This window comes from Sitophilus oryzae, unplaced genomic scaffold, assembly GCF_002938485.1.
Source record: "Sitophilus oryzae breed Bouriz unplaced genomic scaffold, Soryzae_2.0 scaffold_379_pilon_pilon, whole genome shotgun sequence".
NCBI lineage: Eukaryota > Metazoa > Arthropoda > Insecta > Coleoptera > Curculionidae > Sitophilus > Sitophilus oryzae.
In genome coordinates this window covers 957,553-978,012 of record NW_022146950.1, presented here as the reverse complement: position 1 = coordinate 978,012, position 20,460 = coordinate 957,553, and the positions used below count along the sequence as shown (strand labels likewise).

At 33.3% G+C, this 20,460-nt stretch overlaps 1 protein-coding gene across 3 annotated transcripts; it reads left to right on the top strand.

The window, feature by feature from the left end:
• The first annotated feature begins 6,945 nt into the window (after window positions 1-6,945).
• On the top strand, window positions 6,946-18,544 carry LOC115885270 (helix-loop-helix protein 1). 3 transcript variants are annotated; one of them, XM_030904120.1, is made up of 3 exons: window positions 6,946-7,027; window positions 16,895-17,021; window positions 17,768-18,544. In XM_030904120.1, exons 2-3 carry the CDS (start codon window positions 16,954-16,956, stop codon window positions 18,012-18,014), a joined length of 315 nt encoding a protein of 104 aa, XP_030759980.1. In that variant the 5' UTR covers window positions 6,946-7,027; window positions 16,895-16,953; the 3' UTR covers window positions 18,015-18,544. The 3 variants fall into 3 exon arrangements, with proteins under 3 accessions (XP_030759980.1, XP_030759981.1, XP_030759982.1); XM_030904121.1 differs by lacking the exon at window positions 6,946-7,027 and adding an exon at window positions 7,886-7,917; XM_030904122.1 differs by lacking the exon at window positions 6,946-7,027 and adding an exon at window positions 12,692-12,767.
• Window positions 18,545-20,460: the final 1,916 nt, after the last annotated feature.

The window sequence follows — 20,460 nt, the reverse complement described above, 5'->3', positions numbered from 1 at the left end:
TATATATATATATTAAATATATATAATAGTACCATACCCATGGTCGGCCAAAAAGAACCATCCTTGTTAGCTGCTTTTGATATTTCCATATACATCTAATAACATTTATATTGGTGTAAAAATTTAGGTTATAACAAGAGTCGCTACTCTGAAAATAAAAAAATTAAATACACATTATTTGTCTTGATAAACTTGAGTAAACAAAGCAAAAGTTAAAAATTCGATAAGCATGAGTTCAAATAAATGTATCTATCTATATAATCAATTTTCTAAGTAATTCCTTCCTTTATTTATTTTACACTTGACAAATTTCGCCAATATTTATAGTATAATTTCACAAAATATTATTTGGGAAAAATAAAATTTGAAATTTTATTCAAGAGCATTTAAGTATTTTAACAAACAAAACATATAAGTACGGCTACTAAAAACAGTTGATCTTCTGTTAAAATGAGATTATAACAAGTTAAACTTCAATATTCATCATCACCATCAACATTTTCAGCTTATTCAACCATTTCCAATTTTATGGTGTAGCCTCTCTCACATATTTAGATACTCTCTTTGTAGCTGGGCCCATTGTTGTCTATTCTTGGCTATGTGGGCCCAATAGAGGATATGTCCCTCTTTCTCTATTGCCTCCTTGGATTTGAGGTCAATTCCTATTGTGAGGACCTGATCATGACCCTCCTCCTTCGAGTTGATGACTTGCTAACTCGATGTCCTTACATTGAAGTTCTGACCTTGGATAAGGCTCAGCAGGTAGGTGGTGTCTTTCCCCTTGCTCCTCGGGAGAAAGACAGTTATGGCCGCCCCTTTAGGGATGTTTTTATCCCTTCATTGCAACCAGTTCCGGCCCCTGCCGATTTTTAAGCTTAGGTGCAATTTCCACCAACCAATTCGCCGATTCTTGAGATACACAATCTATGAGAGTCATGTCCACCCGAAAGTGTATCCCCGCAAAATGCAGCTGACCCACATTTTGTAGATCGTTGTGTTGCGATCCGATCGTCACTACATCGTCCAGTATAGCCTCTTCTAGAGACGTTTGCTGGTCGGTGGTCAGAGCAACCTCTGGAAAATCCTTTGGCAGCACCGCCATTTTCACTTGTCCAGCAATAGCGGCAAAGCTGGTGATACGTCCCTGCTTGCCTCCCGGTGTTGGACGGCTTTCAATCCTGGCTTTTTTCTCTCCCTGCCGGAGAAGAGGTGAGAGGTTCTCGCTCCCTATCTTGCTCTTTGATGGAGATGAGTCAAGTTGTTTCTTGATTTCTTTACTCTCCCCTTTTCGGAGGAGTGTTTTCGCTTTCGCTTCCTCTGGAGCAAGTCCTTCGTGGAGCAGTCGGCGATATCTCCATGCTTCTGCTCCGCTAAGACCTACTCTCAGAGGATTGTCTAGCCCGCCTGGTTGACCCAGGCTGGGGAGACAAAACGGTAGCTTATATCGCTTATTGGGTCTAGAGATAGGCTCCCGAACCTTGCTGGAGAAGGTGGTAGCTTGTGTGCCACTTGGGGAGGATAATACCAATACCGTCAGCCGCCCCTCCTGTAGTTTCCTTTGGATTTGGTCCCTTGGAACTTTCATTTGTAATGTTCCCAGTGTCGCTAGGGGGCTTCCCCACAGCTTCACCGGTGGTGTTTTTAATACTAGATCTCATAGTGTTCCCACGAGTCGCTAGGGATAGTCGGTCTACTTCTACAGAGCCCCGCATACAGAAGTAAGGGGTAAATACAATGGGGTGCCCCCTGATGCCCCAAGGTTGAGGCCAGTAATGGCTAGTCCTCTATCTAGCCACGCATTCCTTTGACCTGATCCCGCCATCGTAGGATTTAGGTTTTTGGTGAGGTTGTCTCCTCTTGGTCCAGGCGGTTAAGCCAAGACCCCCTCACACCCTCTACCCGTGAGACATGACCATGTCTTGGTGCAATTCCCTGGCCACGACACTACAGCCAGGGACAAGACAATGAGATGCTTCTTAGACCGAGCAAAAGTGCCGGAGGAGATTCCTCCAGCACCTGACAAGGAGCTTCCCCACCAACGACAAGGTCTTGCATCACCTAGGGGAAGTTATATCATCTTTATATCTCTACTCATAAACGAGAAACCCTGTACAAACAACGCACGAAAATGAGACACCCTATACAGAGGCGTTCATTAAAGAACGAAAAGATATTGGGTATTTGACATAGTATAAAAGCCGTTTCAACAGTCAACTATACTTTTAGCTGCATTCTTTTGAAGCCAGTATACAAATTTTTAATCAATCAAACCGCTGCGCTGCTGCCTTTCTAACACCAAAGCCGACGTCACGTGCAATTTAGACCAGAGAGACACAAGGTTCAAAATATTATTCTTTGTCGGTCCGCCAACCCCTTTTTCAAAGCCCTGAACAAAAGGGTTAGCGGTGCTGCATTGTGGTTTACCAGATTGTGTGGGTGGTCATATGTCGAAAAATAAGATTGTTTGCCTTATTGTTTCTTGAAATCTGTGGGGACTATTAATGTAAATATAGGGTTAACATGCAATGACGCTTCAAATCAATAATATGACAAATCAATAATCGTATATTACGTAAAATTATTGAAAATAGTATGTAATGTACAGTGCGTCTGTCCGTTCTGTAGCTACGGGGTATCCGTGAGAGGGGAAACGATATTCTCTAGATGTTTTTCGTAAAAAATTAGACGACGCGTCCCATCAATAAAAAATCGACAAATTTGCAAGTAGCCAATAAAATGAGTGGGCGGAGCGATTTGGGGTGACGTACTCGTCAAGTCGACGTATAAAATATATTGCTGTTTATTTAAATGTTTTTTGTCCGAATTTCTTTCATAGACACAGATCCAGCAGACGTACTTTATATACAAGGTTTCGAAGGGGTGCGTAGAAGTCTCATATTTTTTTTTTAAATAATTACTGAATTGACGTAACATCTACATACATACAGTACGTCTGCTGGATCTGTGTCTATGAAAGGAATGCGGACAAAAAACATTTAAATAAACAGCAATATATTTTATACGTCGACTTGACGAGTACGTCACCGCAAATCGCTCCGCCCACACATTTTATTGGCTACTTGCAAATTTGTCGAATTTTTATTGATGGGATGCGTCGTCTATTTTTTTACGAAAAACATCGAGAGAATATCGTTTCCCCTCTCACGGATACCCCGTAGCTACAGAACGGACAGACGTACTGTACATACACTGTACGCAAGGCGTTTTCTTTCATGAGCTTTTCTGTGACTGAAAAGCCCGATACGTGATGCCTCTACTTTTTGGTTGTCGCTGTTAACTGAGTTTACAATTCTTCTCCATTGAGTTCTATTGTGAGCTGCTTCTTCCCACTCATTGTTTTCCTTCCCACTCATTTTTTCTTGCATTCTGCATAGGTGACCAGCCCATCTTAAGCGGGATTTTGTAACCATGACTTCAATACTCTCGCAGTTAGCTTTTTCAGGGACCGATACGTTTGAGACATGATGGAACCACCGGATTTTTAAGAGTTGTCTAAGGTGTCTCTGTTGCAACTTGTTTAATGCGTTCATGTGTCGGAGGTACGGCACCCAGGTTTCGCTCCCATATAACATGGTGGGGATTATAATTGTTCGGTACACTGCAAGTTTCGTTTTTGTACTCAAGTCATGATTGTAGAAAACCCTGTCTTTTAATTTCCAGAATGCTCTTGAGGCGCTGCTAATCCTGTGCTGAATTTCAGAATCAATATTGGCCTTTTCCGAAATCAAACTGCCGAGGTAATTGAATTCCGCCACATATTCCAACAGTTCTTCTCCGATTTTTATAGCATTGTTGTGATCTTCCGGGGGAGTGCACATAGTTTTGTCGATGTTTAGCTTAAGGTCCAGGTATATGTGTTCAACACTTCTTGCAATTGTTGTAACGTGTTTGCAACTAGAGCGCAATCATCAGCGTATGGAAGTTCTGTGATGAATTTTGTACGTGTTTTTGCCCTGAGTCTTTTTATGTTGAACAGACCGCCGTCGTATCTGTATCTAATGCCCAATCCTCTCTCCTGTAGTTTGCTGTCCACTGTAATGGAGAGCGCTGCCATGAATATGTTGAATAGGAGAGGCGCCAATACACATCCCTGCCTAACTCCTGTATTTGTTAGGAATGGAGGTTTTTACACACTGTAAGAAATTTGTTGGGTACTCCGAACTTTTTCATAATTGCCCAAAGCGCATCTCTGTTCACAGAGTCGAAGGCTTTTGTTAGATCGATGAATGCAACATAAAGTTTAGACTGCTGCTTTTTACTTTTTCCTGTAGTTGGCGGATGGAAAATATGGAATCGACGGTGCCGCGGTTGGAACGAAAGCTCGTTTGCAATTCTGAAAAGAATTTTTCTATATATGGGTGCAGGCGGTTTAACATAATTTTTGCAAGAATCTTTCCTCCAATAGCCAATAGTGAAATTCCCCGGTAATTTCCGCAGTCTGATGCACTTCCTTTGTTCTTAAATATATTCACTATATTCGCGTTGCGAAAGTCCTGAGGTACCTCTCCGCTTGATGACCAATAAGTTCTTTACTTGCATACTTATAGATTTCCGCCGGATTCGCGTCACAGCCACCTGATTTGTTGTTTTTAAGCTGTTTTATGGAGGTCTTTATTTCCTGTTCTGTTATTGGAATATCTATATTGAGAAAGTTGATTTCGATATCAGTAGTACTCCTTCTTGCAGGGGGTGTCACCTACATATTTTTTTAACCGATTTGAAAAATAATATCTTTTCGTCCGTACCTGTATAAAACTACTGAGTGAAAAAATATACATATTCGTTATTTTTTTACGTAAAAAATGTACCTTGGTAAAAATCAATACGAGCAATCGTTTTCAACGTTTTTAGAATGTCATTAGTCATTAGTCGATACATGTTATTACTGACAAAACATTATAACATGTTGACTACTTAGATATAGTTATTTGACTGAAATGATAAATTTGGGAACTTATTATTTTTGTAGTTTCGGTTGAATCTTTGACACAAAAGTATTTCAAATTTTTTATTTCAGATTAATAATTACCCAGTCAACGTGTATAATTTTTGACAATATATGATTATTTCAATTCGAAATATCTTGAGAACCATTTCTAATTAATTAATTAACTTTACACAGAAAAATGTGATTACTTCTATTTTTTTATCTCTATATATCATCTTTCAGTTAATACTCAAGATAAACTTTTTATGAAATTAACTAACGAAAATACTTGAGTTATAAACCTTGAAAATATATTTAACTGCAAATTTAATTGATTCAATGATAAATTATTTTCAATATACAGGGTGGTCCGAATTGTATTCCGAAAACTTCGGCAGCATATTCTGCAGATAAAAATAAGTAAAAAAATTCGTATAAATGTATGTCCTAAAATGCTTAGTTTCGGAGATACAGGGTGTAAAAATTTCATTTTTATTTCGTTTTTTTCTAAATAATTTCGGAAGTAACGTCAATGTTTCGATAAAAATTGGTGTCTGGGAGTTTTTTAACATCAGAAATTTGATTTTGATGTCAATATGACTCCTACTTGTAGAGGGCACCACCTATATATTTTTTAACTGGTTTGAAGAGTAATAACTTTTCGGCCGTACCTGTATAAAACTACTGAGTAAAAAAATATGCATTTACTACGTTTTCTACGTAAAAAAGGTCTCTTGGTAAAAATCGCTACGAGTAATGGTTCTCGATATATTTGACATTATCAATACCTGTCATCATTGACATAAATTAAACATGTTGACTAAATAGTTATTAGACTCATAGAAATCATAAATTTGAAATGTTTTTTTTTGGTAAAAGTTTAACAGAAACTGTTATATCATCATTTTTTAGCAGAAAATTTTATGATTAATTTAAAAAGAAATCCCTAACCTAACTCAACCTTTTTATTTTTGCTTGTGGCGATTTTTATGAAGAGACATTTTTTTACGTAAAAAGTCACGGAAATGTTTTTTTTCACACAGTAGTTTTATACAGGTACGGACAAAATATTATTACTCTTTAAAACAGTTAAAACACATGTAGGTGGCGCCCCCTGCAAATAAGCGTCATATTGACCTCAAAATCAAATTTCTCATGTCAAAAAACTTCCAGACACCAATTTTTATTCAAATATTGACGTTATTTCATAAATTATTTGGAAAAAACCGAAATAAAAATGAAACTTCTACACCCTGTATCTCCGAAATTGAGAATTTTAGGACATACATTTATACGAACTTTTTTACTTATTTTTATCTGCAGAATATGCTGCCGAAGTTTCCGGAATACAGTTCGGACCATCCTGTATAAATCGCAAGATTTTTCTCTTAGGGTAGGGATACATTTCTGCAAAATGCAACACACCAAATCATTACAGCAAATTATTACAACTTTCAGAGTTTTAATCATCATAGTTAGCTAATTGATTGTAAAGAGATGTGGAGTAAAAAGTTGAGGGTTGGAACCTTTGGTGTTACAACAGCAAAATAAAATGCTAATTCACCACAATACACCAAAACACTTTTACTTCTACACTGGACGTGCGTTTCGCTAACCATGTTAGCATCATCAGCAGATGATTAAAACTTGTTTTTATCTGCCAACCATGTTAACATCATCAGCAAATGATTAAAACTGTTTGTAGTTTTAATCAAGTAGCGAAATACCCATTGAACATTTTTGAGAAATAGTAAGTAGCTTTAACACAAAAAATAATACTTAGTATGACGTTTGTTTTATTTTATAAATTAATTTCAATAACACAGAAGGTCTAGCTTCTAGCTCCACCCTTATAGTTTATAAATCATTCCATATCACAAAGGAGATATTGATCAAAGGGTGGAACTAACAGAATAGAGAATTTCTATTGGTTAAGGGGTGGATCCCAAAAAGGGGGATGGTGTAAAAAATCTCTCGGCAGATTTAGATGTCTATCAGTGCGATATTGCCCTCTACGTGAGATAGCTTTAGTCTGTCGGTCTGGTGGTAAACACGTTTAAATTGGATTTAACTTAACCGGTAAGAATATACAATTTTTCTTAGCAATAAGCGAAAAAATTATTAATATTTTTGCTAGTACTGTTTTTTTTGTTTGGCAACATCTGCAAATATACAGGGTTCGACAATAGTGCGTTGGGCATCTGTAGCTCCTAGAATTAAAAAAACTTGGGAATTTTGTTTAAGTGCAAACCTAAAGTATGTACTTGTATGTATTTCAGGAAATTATTTTAACTTCTATAGGATGGTTCTAAAAAGTGGTGAGTGGATCGGGATGATTTTTTTTAAATGGAACACCCTGTATATCATTGAATTTTTGGTTTCCTTTCAGATCGCTTTACATAATCCTAAAATATGAGTAAATATGTATATTTCGATAGTTTCAGATATATTGACAAATAAATAAAAAAATATATATTTTTCAGCCTTTGTTAAACTTACTTTGCTATAAATGTGGTAATCGAAAATAATACAGGATGTTCAAAATTCTACGCCAAACTTCCTAAAATATAAAATATTTTTCCTGTTTTTTTTTAAATGGAAAACCCTGTATATTACTTTTTCAATAGATAGAGAATTGAAAAATTAACATTTTTGTGTTTAGAGTATTTCAAAATTTTTAACGGTTTCACAGATATTCGCGGTTTCATATTTTATATAGTATTTTCCACAGTAAATTTTTATTACAGCTACCCAAAATTTGAAGAGCCATATGAAATAATACTGCGTGTATCTGCGAAACCATTAAACATTTTAAAATACTTTAAATACAAAAAGCGTTCATTTTTTAACTCTTTTATATTTTTTTTTTTATTTTTTTTATATTTTTTTTTATATATATTTTTTTTAGAAAGTTTGGCGTAGAATTTTGAACACCCTGTATGATTTAAGATTACGATATTTGTAGCAAGGTAAGTATATACCATCAATCTAAAGTAAATACCGGACATAGTTTTGATTTCCTGACAGTTCTTGTATTTATAATAATTTTTTTAAAGGAGGTTGAAAAATATACATTTCTAATTTATTTCTTAATATCTCTAAAACTATCGAAATATAATTACTCATATCTTAAGATTACGTAAAGTGATCTGAAAAGAAGCCAAAAATGCAATATTATAACGCGTGTTCCGTTTAAAAAAAATCATCCCGAACCACTCGCACTTTTTTCAGTCACCCTAAGTTAAAATATTTTTCTGAAATGCATTCTAGTACATACTTTAAGTTTGCACTTAAATAAAATATTCAAGTTTTTTATTCTAGGAGCTACAGTCTACTGTATTTCTTATTCATATTTTTTTATTTATTTCATATGGACCTAAGAATTATCATACTAATCAATTAAAATTATAGCATGTATTTTTAAAGAAAACTAATTAGATACATTTTACCCCTATGCCACTATACGATTTTATTGTGAAATATAATTATCTTTTGATAGTGAAAGAAACTTAAACATCCATTATAAAGCCAAAAATAATTGACTTGATTTTGAAAGAATACTTAGAAAAATCTTACATAATTTAAGTTTTTTTTGAAAATATTAGGAAATAAAATAATTCCAAATTTTTATGTTGTAAGTTTTTTTATTGATAAACGCGATACTAGGATAGATTACAAAAAATATATAACACTTGACCCAAATTAGAAGACCACATGTAACTTCGTAATACAGGGTTGTTCACCACATACGACACGGAGTATTGTAGCTAAACGATTAGATTTTTACAAATTGTAAGTTTGGGGTTCGTTGGACTATTAGAGCTACAATTTAAAAATATTTTTACAAGATACAGAGTGTCCCAAATAAGTAAAAAATATTATAGCTTTTTTTAAATGAAACACCCTGTATATTATTCTATTTTTAGATTCTACGATTGAAATAAAGGTAGATTTGATTAAGGTTTATCACACTTAAACCTTACAGACCTCATTTATTACTATACCCATGGAATATTAACATTTTAGATTATTTTTAAAGATGTAACAAATTTTTAAATAGTACAGATACTAATATTGTTCATATAGTTTGCTTATTTCATTAAAAAAAAAAAAAAACTGTTTAAATAAATTTGTTAAAAAAGACCAATTAATATGACCCAGTATTCAAACTACATTAATTGACTGTTTACGTTGATTAATAATAATTGCTCTCCGAATACTAAAAAACTGATTTTTTTATGTGTATAAGGGTATTAGGCAGTGTGGTAAAAAGCAACACCTTATAAATTTTATTTCATTTTTTGACGAAGGCTTATTTATAACAACAGACTTTATATTGATTTTTGAGTCAAATCCACATTTATTTAGATAGTTTATTAATAATAATTTATTAATTAAAACAATTAAGTACGTAATTAACTAATTTTTGGGCGGTATATTGGTATACTAATACTAATAATGATATATTTAATTGGTATACTCTTTTACAAAGATTAAAATACTTTTCTTTTTGTAAACAAATGGGCTTACAATATTATTATTTTTACCACCTGTACATTTTGTACATATGTTGCTTTAAAAAAATCTAAAATGTCAATATTCCATGGGTATAGCGTTAAATGAGGTCTAAATTATAAGAAAATGCATTTTCTACGAAAACTTGAGGAGAAAGGTAAAAAATGGTGTAATACAATTTGATAGACAATTAAATTGTGCATCTGATTCACGTAAAATATACAGGGTGTTCTATTTAAATTAAACAAGTTATTGCCGTTTAAAGCTAGTAATTATTTAATACCAATTTTTGAACACTCTGTATAAGGTAGTATATTTTTTATTATTGCAACACAATATCTGATCAATAAACAATCTTCAGTAAATATTTAGTATTAAAAACTTTGATACCTTTGAAGAAATGAAGCGTTAAATTTTTTACTGCAATTTCACAAAATTGAAAATATTTCAAAAACGGCAAGGTTTAAATGTGATAAACCTTAATCAAATTTACCTTTATTTCAATCGTAGAATTTAAAAATAGAATAATATATAGGGTGTTCCATTTAAAAAAATACAACTATAATATTTTTTACTTATTTGGGACACTCTGTAACTTGTAAAATTATTTTTAAATAGTAGTTTTAATAGTCCTTCAACGAATCCAAAACTTACAATTTGAAAAAATCTAATCGTTTAGCCACAATACTCCGTGTCGTATGTGGTGAACAACCCTGTATATAAAATGAAATCAAAATTACATTAAAGAACCTATTTGATTTTTTAAAATTTTGAAATGAAACTAATCATTCTTGAAGACATTGTATATTTTTCCATAATATTTATATTCTGATTTTGTTGATCTGGCAGAGAAACTATTAGCAAAGACTACAATAGCTATATTAGGCTACATGACCCGCTTTTAAGACAAATGTCGCCACCATCTTTTTGGAAACACCTCGAGAACGGATCACTTTTTTGGTCTTGATTCATCTCGAACACCCAAACATCCGATAAACGTTTTTCGTGTTCATAAGACTAAATCCAGGATTCATCACCACTGATGATACTGTACATATTTTTTGAGTTTCCTGTGTTAAACCGGTGTACAGTTTTTTGACACCAATTGACTCTATATATTTAAATATGCATGCTACAATAGAATAGATTATTAACACCCTGTACATTACTTTTTAGAATTAATTTTTTGCTGATTTTATAGGTAGAGGAATAAACTTTACTGAAGAATTTTATGTCTTCCTTAAATTTATACAGGGGTACCAAAATTGATGATCTATTTTAAGGATTTATTTTATATAAAAACTTCGTTATTTCAAATGCAGCACCCTGTATTTTTTTTAAATAAATCAAACCAGATTCAAATGCTCAAGATTCAAAATATCTTAGGCTTTCCTATACCTATGTAGCTCAGATTTTAAATAAAAAGCGATTTTTAAATAAAATGACAATCAAGATGGCTGGTGTCACCATTGCAATTTTCTAGTGACAATTAGTAACTATTTTCAAAATCGACATTAGTTTATGGACATTATTATTTATAATTTATATCAATTTACTTAAATTTACCTACAATAGTTTAATAAGTAAGTATTCATTATTTTATCAAGAAAAATAAAGCAGTATCTGCTGGCGGAACGAATGGATATGTAATTTTATTTAGTGAGGAAAATTGCTTCTTAGCCTCAAGGGTTTATGCTCAAAGATATCCAAATAGGAATTTTCTTGACAAGCGTTCCTTTGAAAAACTACTTGTCCTATTTCGCAGAGCTGGTAGAGTGGTTTATAAAAAACTGTTAGGCAGAAACCTGTCGTTGGAACTGAAGAAAATGAATTTGCCGTATTGGCTCTTTTATAGAAAATCCATATATGTATCTACAAGTCATCGTAAAATAAATCAAAGAACTACTTCGTTTTTCTTGATAGAATAATAAATACATATTCAATTAATATTATTTATTAAAATATTGTAGATAAATTAAATAAAAGTAAACTGGTATAAATTTAAATAAGTCCATAGTCCAACAGCTACTAACTGTCACTAGAAACTTGCTATGACGACACTAGCCCTCTTGGTTGCCATTTTATTGAAAAATTGCTCTTTATTCAAAATCTGAGCTACATAGGAACAGAAAACCCTAATATAGTTTGAAAGAGCATTTGAATCTGCTTTGATTTATTTTAAAATATACAAGGTGTTGTATAACGAAGTGTTTATGTAAAATAAATATTTAAGACAGACCAGCAATTTTTGATACCCCTGCATATATTAAACAAATTAATCAAATTTTTCAGTAAAGTTTATTTCTTTGGCTTAAAAGTCAGCACAAGGATTAATTCTGAAAAGCAATGTACAGGGTGTTGACAATCTTTTTTATTATAGCATGCATATTTAAATATCTTTAAATATCCCAAAAACCAAAGCTTGTAAAAATATTTAACCCTATAATAAATGCCTTATTTTGTGTCCAAGGATCTAAATATGACATAAAATACTGGCTGTTCCATAAGAAAAAAATATAACTTTGGTGTAGATCTTAGTTCTGACATACCATGTACATTTCAAAATAATTTAAATTGTACACATTACCTTCCCACATATACCCATAAAATATTTTGTTTCTACATCTTTCCTTTTTCGTATAATCAACTGAGGCGAATGAAGGGCGCCACCCTGTATAAAAATGATGATTTAAAAGTAATACCTTGTAAGAAATTATATATCGAGAAACTATGATTACGGCTCGTTGAATTTGACAGTTTATGTATATGTCAGTTTAATAATATATTTTCGTACTTTTGTGCTTAGACGTAAAAGTGCTTGTCTTTTATGCCCAGGCGTTAAAATGACTTTTTTATATTGTCAATCACTTGCAATAATTAACAATTTTGTGGCGTTTGAAAAAAAAAACAATTTGATTAATCTCTATTTCCGCGTGCTAAAACGTATCATCCCCAAATAGATGTTCTATTTCCTTCTCAAGTAGATGCTACGTTTTCCCACCAAAAAACTAATTCTAATCAAATTAATACTAGCGTGAAAATGATCGATGGTGAGTGTAATTCAAGGGTGTTAACACAATGCACGTGCCACTGTTGGGATTGTATCGCTCTCCTGAGACTTTGGGCCCCACGGGAACACCTCCCGCCCTCCTTATCCAATTCGCAGAAAGTGGTCGTATTTTTCGATTTTGAACGATGCTCCTTTTTCCTGAATTATTGAGATGCCATCGGTATCGGAATGTCACAGTTTATGAAAATACGCCTGCATTGCGCTTGAATAAACATAGAAATATGATTTAGTACAGTGCGTTCTATCGGTTTTTATTATAAGAAGGGTTGGGTGAAAATATGAACAATTTTAAAGAATGTACCCTCAGATGCAAAAAAACGCAACGGAGAAATTTTTGGTCAAATTTAAAGTGTTATATTTTTGTTATTTTTAGTCTTATTTTTATGAATTTTTTAGCAAGCTGTATATAATTATATCAACTTTAATTCGTAAACTCAGTTTTTTATAAACTTTAGTATTTGGCATATTATGCAAGGTTAATCGAGGGGTTGTTTTTTTACCCTAATTTTAAAACACTCTGTGGAATAATTTCGTGTGTAAATTTTCCTAAAATATAATTTTACAGTAAGAACCATGTCTTTTGAGCATTTCATTTTTTGGATAATATCAATGTGGTTGCAGCACTGCAGCGGTAAAACATGCCTTGTTTAATTTTTAAGAACGAAATGAACTCGCCACCAATAATTTGCAATTTTTTCAATTATCATTTCTTTTTGAACTTGTTTTTCAATATGACAAGGCGGCTTTGGAGATTATTAGCTTTGTTCGCGGAGGCGATCCCTGACTAATCCCTGACTGACGCGCCGGCGCGCTTTGAATATGAACGTTCGCGGTACATTAAGTTCCGGATTCTGACAAACAATCAGTCGTTCGCGGAAGCGCTTAATCGAACCGAGGACTGGTACGGGATCGGTCAGAATAGTCAGCGGATAGATGCCTGTACTTCTTGTCAGGTGCATGCGTATTGCGGACTATTGCGTTTGTTGATAAAAGTACTTCTCTGTGAGGGACATTTTTTTAGTTATGTGTATTTATAGAGATCCAAAAAAAGTAGTGTATCACCATGAGTCAATCTATAAAATTCTTCTTCGACAGTACTGGAATTAAATTCCAAAAATTCGCAATTTTTTTGCAATTTTTGCAATTTTTTTTTCTGTTTGTATACTTGAGTATTAAAGGGCCCACAGACGATACAATCGGTTGTACAACTGATCGTACGATAGGTTGGACGAAAAATCGTTCAGACAGACCGTAGATACTTTTAGCCACAAACGTAACGACATTCTAAGCGACTTGTAGTACGATTAGTTAAATGTTTTAAATGAATAATTAGTTCAGTGACTCAGTGTTTGTTTGACTATGCCACAAACAATGTCAAAAAAAACCGTAGCTGCTTTAGTAGTCGCGTTGTTTTCGGATGATAATCTCTCTAATGATGAGTCTCTAATAATCTCTCTAATGATGACTCATCTAATGATGAGTATCTATAAATTTCAGTAAATTCTGTCCAAAACTGCCTATTTTCCTCCATAATGAAACACCACAATCTCACTACACGATGTTTTTCTGTATTAACATAGTAGCAACAAGTCGGTGAAAAAGCCACAGACGTTCAAACTTGTCGTTGATCCAACCAAGTTGTACGATATAGTTAAGCGGGCCACTCACGATACTACGCCGCAGACAATATTGTATCGTGTGTGTGTACAACCGACTGAGTTGAATTGTATTGGATCGCAGTTCAAAACTTTTAACTGCAGCAGTAAAATCGTGCCGATTTCTGTAAAGATGTCTAAATATTCCCAGCAATTTTTAACTAAGTTTTTTGAAATCTACCGAAGTTTTACGTGTCTTTGGAAAGTTAAAGCCCCAGAGTATCATGATCGTGTAGCAAGAAAACGGGCAATGTGTACTCTAGTTGCAAAATTCAAAGAAGTGGAGCCCATATTCGTATCTTTTCTTCTAATGAAGGGTGCAACTAAATTAAGTAACTCTAAATATCTCCCAAGTAGCATTTTCACGACTTGCGACCACATGTTTACTAAACACAACGTTGGATTAGTTACAAAAAATAGTTAGCTCCGTACATTGGGTATTAAAATAAATTTCAATGTAAACGTTGTTGTAACGTTGTGCCGACGTTGCACTAGTACTACAACAAAGTAAAAGCTTCTGCGACGTCGAATAAACGTTGTCTTCTTACATTTTTTGCTTAAGTGATCTTTAGGTGATTCGGACAACGTAGTTACAATGTTGGGCAATAAAGAGTTTTCCGACGTCACTTTCAGGACCTATTCCAACGTTATGCAAACGTCGTCTGTTTTACTAATTCCAACGTTGTTTAGATTTCCTTATTCTTACGTGGGTAGGACGTCGAGTCACTACCTTTTTGCAACTGTATTGAACCATAACCTTAAATCTTAAATTTTCACTTCATTGTTCTGTATGTAAAATTTTCATTGCTGTTTTTGTTTTTATAAAAAAAAACTTAGGTAATTAAAATGGGACGTAAGAAAGGCACATATAAAACTAAATTTAAATTATACATCGACATATTACCGATACTTTATCCACTCCCTCGTTTATTTAGAATATAGAGGGCGGCACAAGCTAGACTCTAGGATGATTAAATTAGGCAATCTTGGGACTAGTATACTACCTGTTAAGGCTGAACTGCGACTTTATTAGTCCAGTATGCGACTACTCGAACTACTCCATCTTAATCTCCAAAACAACAAAGTTAAAGCCGCCATGTTCTTGAATAAGAAAATGTTTCGTTCCTGAAATAGCAATTCCTGCTTTTTAAATACATTAACTTGAAATATTTGACCCTAAACAACACGCGGAAACTATTTTTTTCGACTGCGAATAAATTATTCTCATTTTACTAAAAAAAATAGTAGTAGAAACAATACATTTATCAATAAAGTTGTTTGCGTTTAACTTGTTGGGTAACGAGTTACAGAGTTGGTTAAAGAGTTTCAATAATTATGATCTTCAAACATCCTCCACACTTAAATACTTTTGTTTTGTTTTTCTTCACTGCCATCTAGCATATGTCTCTAACTAAATCATAAAAATAATATTTTTACTATAATTATCCCAATTTAAGATAAAACGCGACTTAGACGCCATATTATTATAGTTTTGTATTTCTTTGAATTGGGATTTTAAACAACGTTGCAGTTTGTACTAAATTAGGCTGCTAGCCAACGTAGGTATCCAACGTTGTTTCGACCCAAAAATTATTCTCCAAACTAGTGCAGACTAGGGTTGGCACGAGGTTGTGCCGACGTTGCGCCCCGACGTTTGGTCGCGTGACACAACGTTGTCCCGACGTCCAAATGCTGCTTGGGCTTTCTTCGTCCATTCGTAGATAATTACGCCAATCATCTGGGTACAGCCGTAATTCTTCGAGTTAATTAATATATGTGAATATGTAGATCTTTTTCGTAACCATTCCTTAAACCACCACCTTCGATTACAATATCGTTTCTTGCGTTTTTCAATCATTTGCACTGCACATACTGCAGCTGTTGCTGTTGCCAACAAAATATCTTCTTCGCTTTCCGACATTTTTACTTGAACAACACTTTTAAACTAAATGTTTGATCGTGAGTGAGCGTTGTCAATTTGCTGCAAAATTGTTCAATCTTGTTGTACGGTTCTGTTGTACGGCGCGGCAGTATCGTCAGTGGCCCGCTTTAAACATGCTGAACTACCAAACGATCCAACCGCGTCTTAACGACAAGCCCACAGACGTTACGATTGTCGTTCAAACAGTTGGACCAAACCAAATCGTCCAACTTGTACAACAGATTGGATCGTCTGTGGGCCGTTTTACAGATGTTTTCTTTAATACCATTAGTTCTGTTATCGTTATTAATGTTTATTAAAACCAGGACTGTATTTTTGGTCTTTAACGTTTCTTTTTAATTTAGTATAGAGTATCCAATGCAGCGTAATATGACGTTATGATAATAATCACCAAAACCATCTCGTCATATTAAAAAATTACATCAAAAAGTAATGATAAATGAAAAAATTGCAAATTTTTTGCACACACGAAATTATTGCACAGGATCTTTTAAAGTTAAGGTAAAAAAACAACCCTTCGATTATCCCTGTATAATATGCCAAATACTAAGGTTTATTAAAAACTTAGTTTACGAATTAAAGTTGATATAATTATGTACAGCTTGCTAAAAATTTCATGAAAATAGGGCTAAAAATAATAAAAAATATAACACTTTAAATTTGGCCAAAAATTTCGCCGTTGCGTTTTTTTTTGCCTCTGAGTGTATATTTTGCTATATAGTGATAAACTTGCTTATTAATATCCACTTTTCCTGTTATTTTAGGCAAAATTAAGGTACTAGAAGACTGGTATTGTACCACTCCTCCTTGTGATAATGACATAATGAACATTGAAAGCAGAGAGGTACTGCAAACAATAACATCCTGCAGTAACGTAGTGTCGAAAAAAAAGTAAGTGTGTAAAAATTCAATTTTTTAACGGACTGTACAGGGTGTCCCACTAAGAATAGCTCTCGGCTGTATCTCGGAAAGTATTAGTCGTAGGGCCTGCGTAAAAAAATATTTATAACTAAAGGGGCTATGAGAAATTGCTGGAAATTATTTTCAAGTTTGTAAAAAGACCGCTAGTGGGCGCGACTGCTATGGAAAATAAGAAAATAAAATGTTTACAGAATTTTGCCTAGATAATGGGTACTATAAATAATAGCTTCATAATCTTCAGTAAATTTTGGATTTTTTTTGTTAGAACCATTTTCCCCTATCTGCTAAAATATAGTGGTGGGGGAAGGTTAGATCTATCTTTATTTAAATGTTAATAACTCCGGACTGGATGATCAGAATCCAATAAACGAGGGCTCGTTTAAAAGAGCGTTCCTTACTGTATATTATACCGTAAAAATAATAATAATAAGGTTTTGACCGTAGATGCTAGGGGGCGCTTTCATACAATTTAACAAACATAGCGCGTTTTTTCAAAAAAATTAAATACGATAGTATATGTAATTTTAGCTGATAGTAAAGTAGCAGTAAGTAAGTGGCAGATTTCTGAAATATAATATATATTTCCTTCGGCCACACATCCGCTTTACGCGACTCCTGAGGGCGACCCGAAAGTATACAGCATAATAGAATCTCAATAACTTAAAAGCAAATTAAATTTTAATTGACTTAAATAAACAAATATGTTCTTGTTTTAGAGATAAAACCAGTGATATGTCCATGCTGAGTAGAGAGGAAAGGCGTAGACGCAGAAGAGCGACTCAGAAATATAGAACGGCCCACGCGACCAGAGAGAGGATCAGAGTGGAGGCTTTTAATGTGGCGTTTGCCGAACTGAGAAAATTGTTACCAACGCTGCCCCCCGATAAGAAACTATCCAAAATTGAGATTTTACGGTTGGCCATTTGTTACATAGCTTACTTAAATCATGTTTTGAAAGCTTGAAATTATCGTCAGCTAAGCTAATAAGTTTTCTAGTAATTATAGAGCCCCCACAGATGCTCAGTTCTTTAACAGCAGCGGACTGCACAGTATTATTCATAATATATTATAATTCTAATAGTGGCAAAACTGGTACCGAGATATCTGCACAAACCAAATCACAAACAAGGTTCGCACAGGCGGCCTGAGCGATAGCACTGAGCGTCTATGGGGGCCTATACTTGCCTATACACCTACATATCTGTCGAATAATACCGTATGATCGAAAAAACGGACAGAAATGACGATCATTGACAATCCCCATATAATTTTACATATAAAATGACAGCGATCTTCATTTCATAGCCATCGCTGACGCCGTTTTTTTTACGTACATATTATGATCAAGAGAATGAAAGTACCTATTTAGTACTTACGTGTATTAGCATATTAGATATAAAATAGATCTATATCTAGATTTCAATTTTTTAAGATTAAAATAATAGTGCTTTTAATCATGTGGATCTGTTTAATTTTATAACCTTAGGCTGTTAAAATCTAGTCATATTATATGGAATCAATTTCTTTTTAACATATTATATTGATATTTTTATTTTATTATGTACATCGTAATTTATATAAATTTTTATTGTTTAAATAAATTATTAATTTTGTTTTTGTTAACAAATGTGTTTTATTGAAAATGCCTCCTTTCCTTACTAAATTTAACTTATTAATTTTGTCTTAAGAGTCTACTACCACAGAATATCTAGCTACGCAACTACTACGCTGTACTGTTCGGGTTGCTCTCAGGGGTCGTGTGGCCGAAGGAAATATATATTATATTTCAGAAATCTGCCTAAAGCTTAGCTCGATCATGTCGTGTTAAGCTACATCCAAAATTCTAAACACACGTGCTTTAATTAAGGCTTGATTAAGGTTTTCAGAGTTTCAGCATTTGCCATAAAATAACGAGCAATTTGTTACAAAACCATATAAATTATATATCACTGTAATCACAAAACTTCAATCTATTTCCTTATTATAACGGAATTTTAAATTATGTCTTTATTTTCGAGAAAATTTAGACCAAACATAAGGAATATTTTGTTCATGTTTGACCATCAAAATCTTAAAAATAAAGAAGTGGTCTAAAAATGTGCTACAATACAGATATAGTATAACCCTTTATCTTTAATTTCCTTCTTCATTTGTGTAAAAATAGCTAGCCAGTTTTACATAAAACGTGAAATGCCCAAGGCTTATTTTGATACTTTTTCAAACTAGTGAAATGGACTTACAAAAAATGATTTAAAATCAAATGACTTAAGACAGTAAAATGATTTAAATCAAAAAAAGACTGAAGTTTTTTTGTGAGATTGCAGCTTAGCCTACATTATTGTGCGAAGGTAATGTTTGTAAGTTATCAAATTCCTCTCACAAACACTCTTGGAAATATTTTATAACAATTTAACAAGACAGCGACAAAAAATAAGAGTAAAATTGCCAAATATAGATAGAGAGACCTTCTGGCGAGAAGCTGTTTAACCGTCAAATTAAATAACAGGCTTTCTGAAACATCTGGGACCTAGTCCGTAAATCTGCATCCCTGGGGAATATGGTTTCGGGCGTATATTTCCAGATATCGATTTGAAACAAAACATAGATATACAATATACGTATTTCTGGATTTTTTAAAATATTTTTACATATAAAATACACAATTAAAAATATGCATCACTTAATTTCTTACACTTAGAAACATACCGGGTGTTTTTCCAAAGTAGCTCGATATGTCTTCAAGATATTTGTTCTGAATACGGACGTTCTAAAGAATCTTTGCTTCCTATTGCAATTCTGCATCGAAATAGTTTGAAATGTACAGATTTCTCTAAAATTTTAAAGTTACTTTCCATTTCCTATAAACCAAAAAATATGTTGAATTAACTTGTATCCAAATTTTTGTAAAATATATTAATTCGAAAATATCTTTGTTTGTTTCGAGGACATTTAATTTTTTTTCATTAAAGTATAGTTTTCATCGTTTTATCTATCTTTTACTACTAAATCGTGCTGTAATGTTTCACTCACTTGCAAAATTATCAGCTTTATTTTTCAATTGATCGAATTGATTTCTAAGGTTCGTGACGCTTTCAAGTAGTTTTTCAGACCTTTGGGGGAGAGATTTAAAATAGTACTTTCTAAAAATATTAAAAAATATTATTTTGCACATTTCTAATGTTGTCTTCATCGACTTCTGTTTTGTCATTGGATGTTAATATAAAGTTCAACTCATTCTGTACATCGACATACCTAGATCTTAAAGCTAACAGAGCAACGTGATGTCTAGATAACTAATGCGTAAGGTTTAATCTTTTTAATGTTCTTTATCTAGATCTAGGTTTTGAACATCTCTTTTCAAGTATTTTTCATGTACTCGTTCTCTCAGCAAAATTCACATAAACTTCCA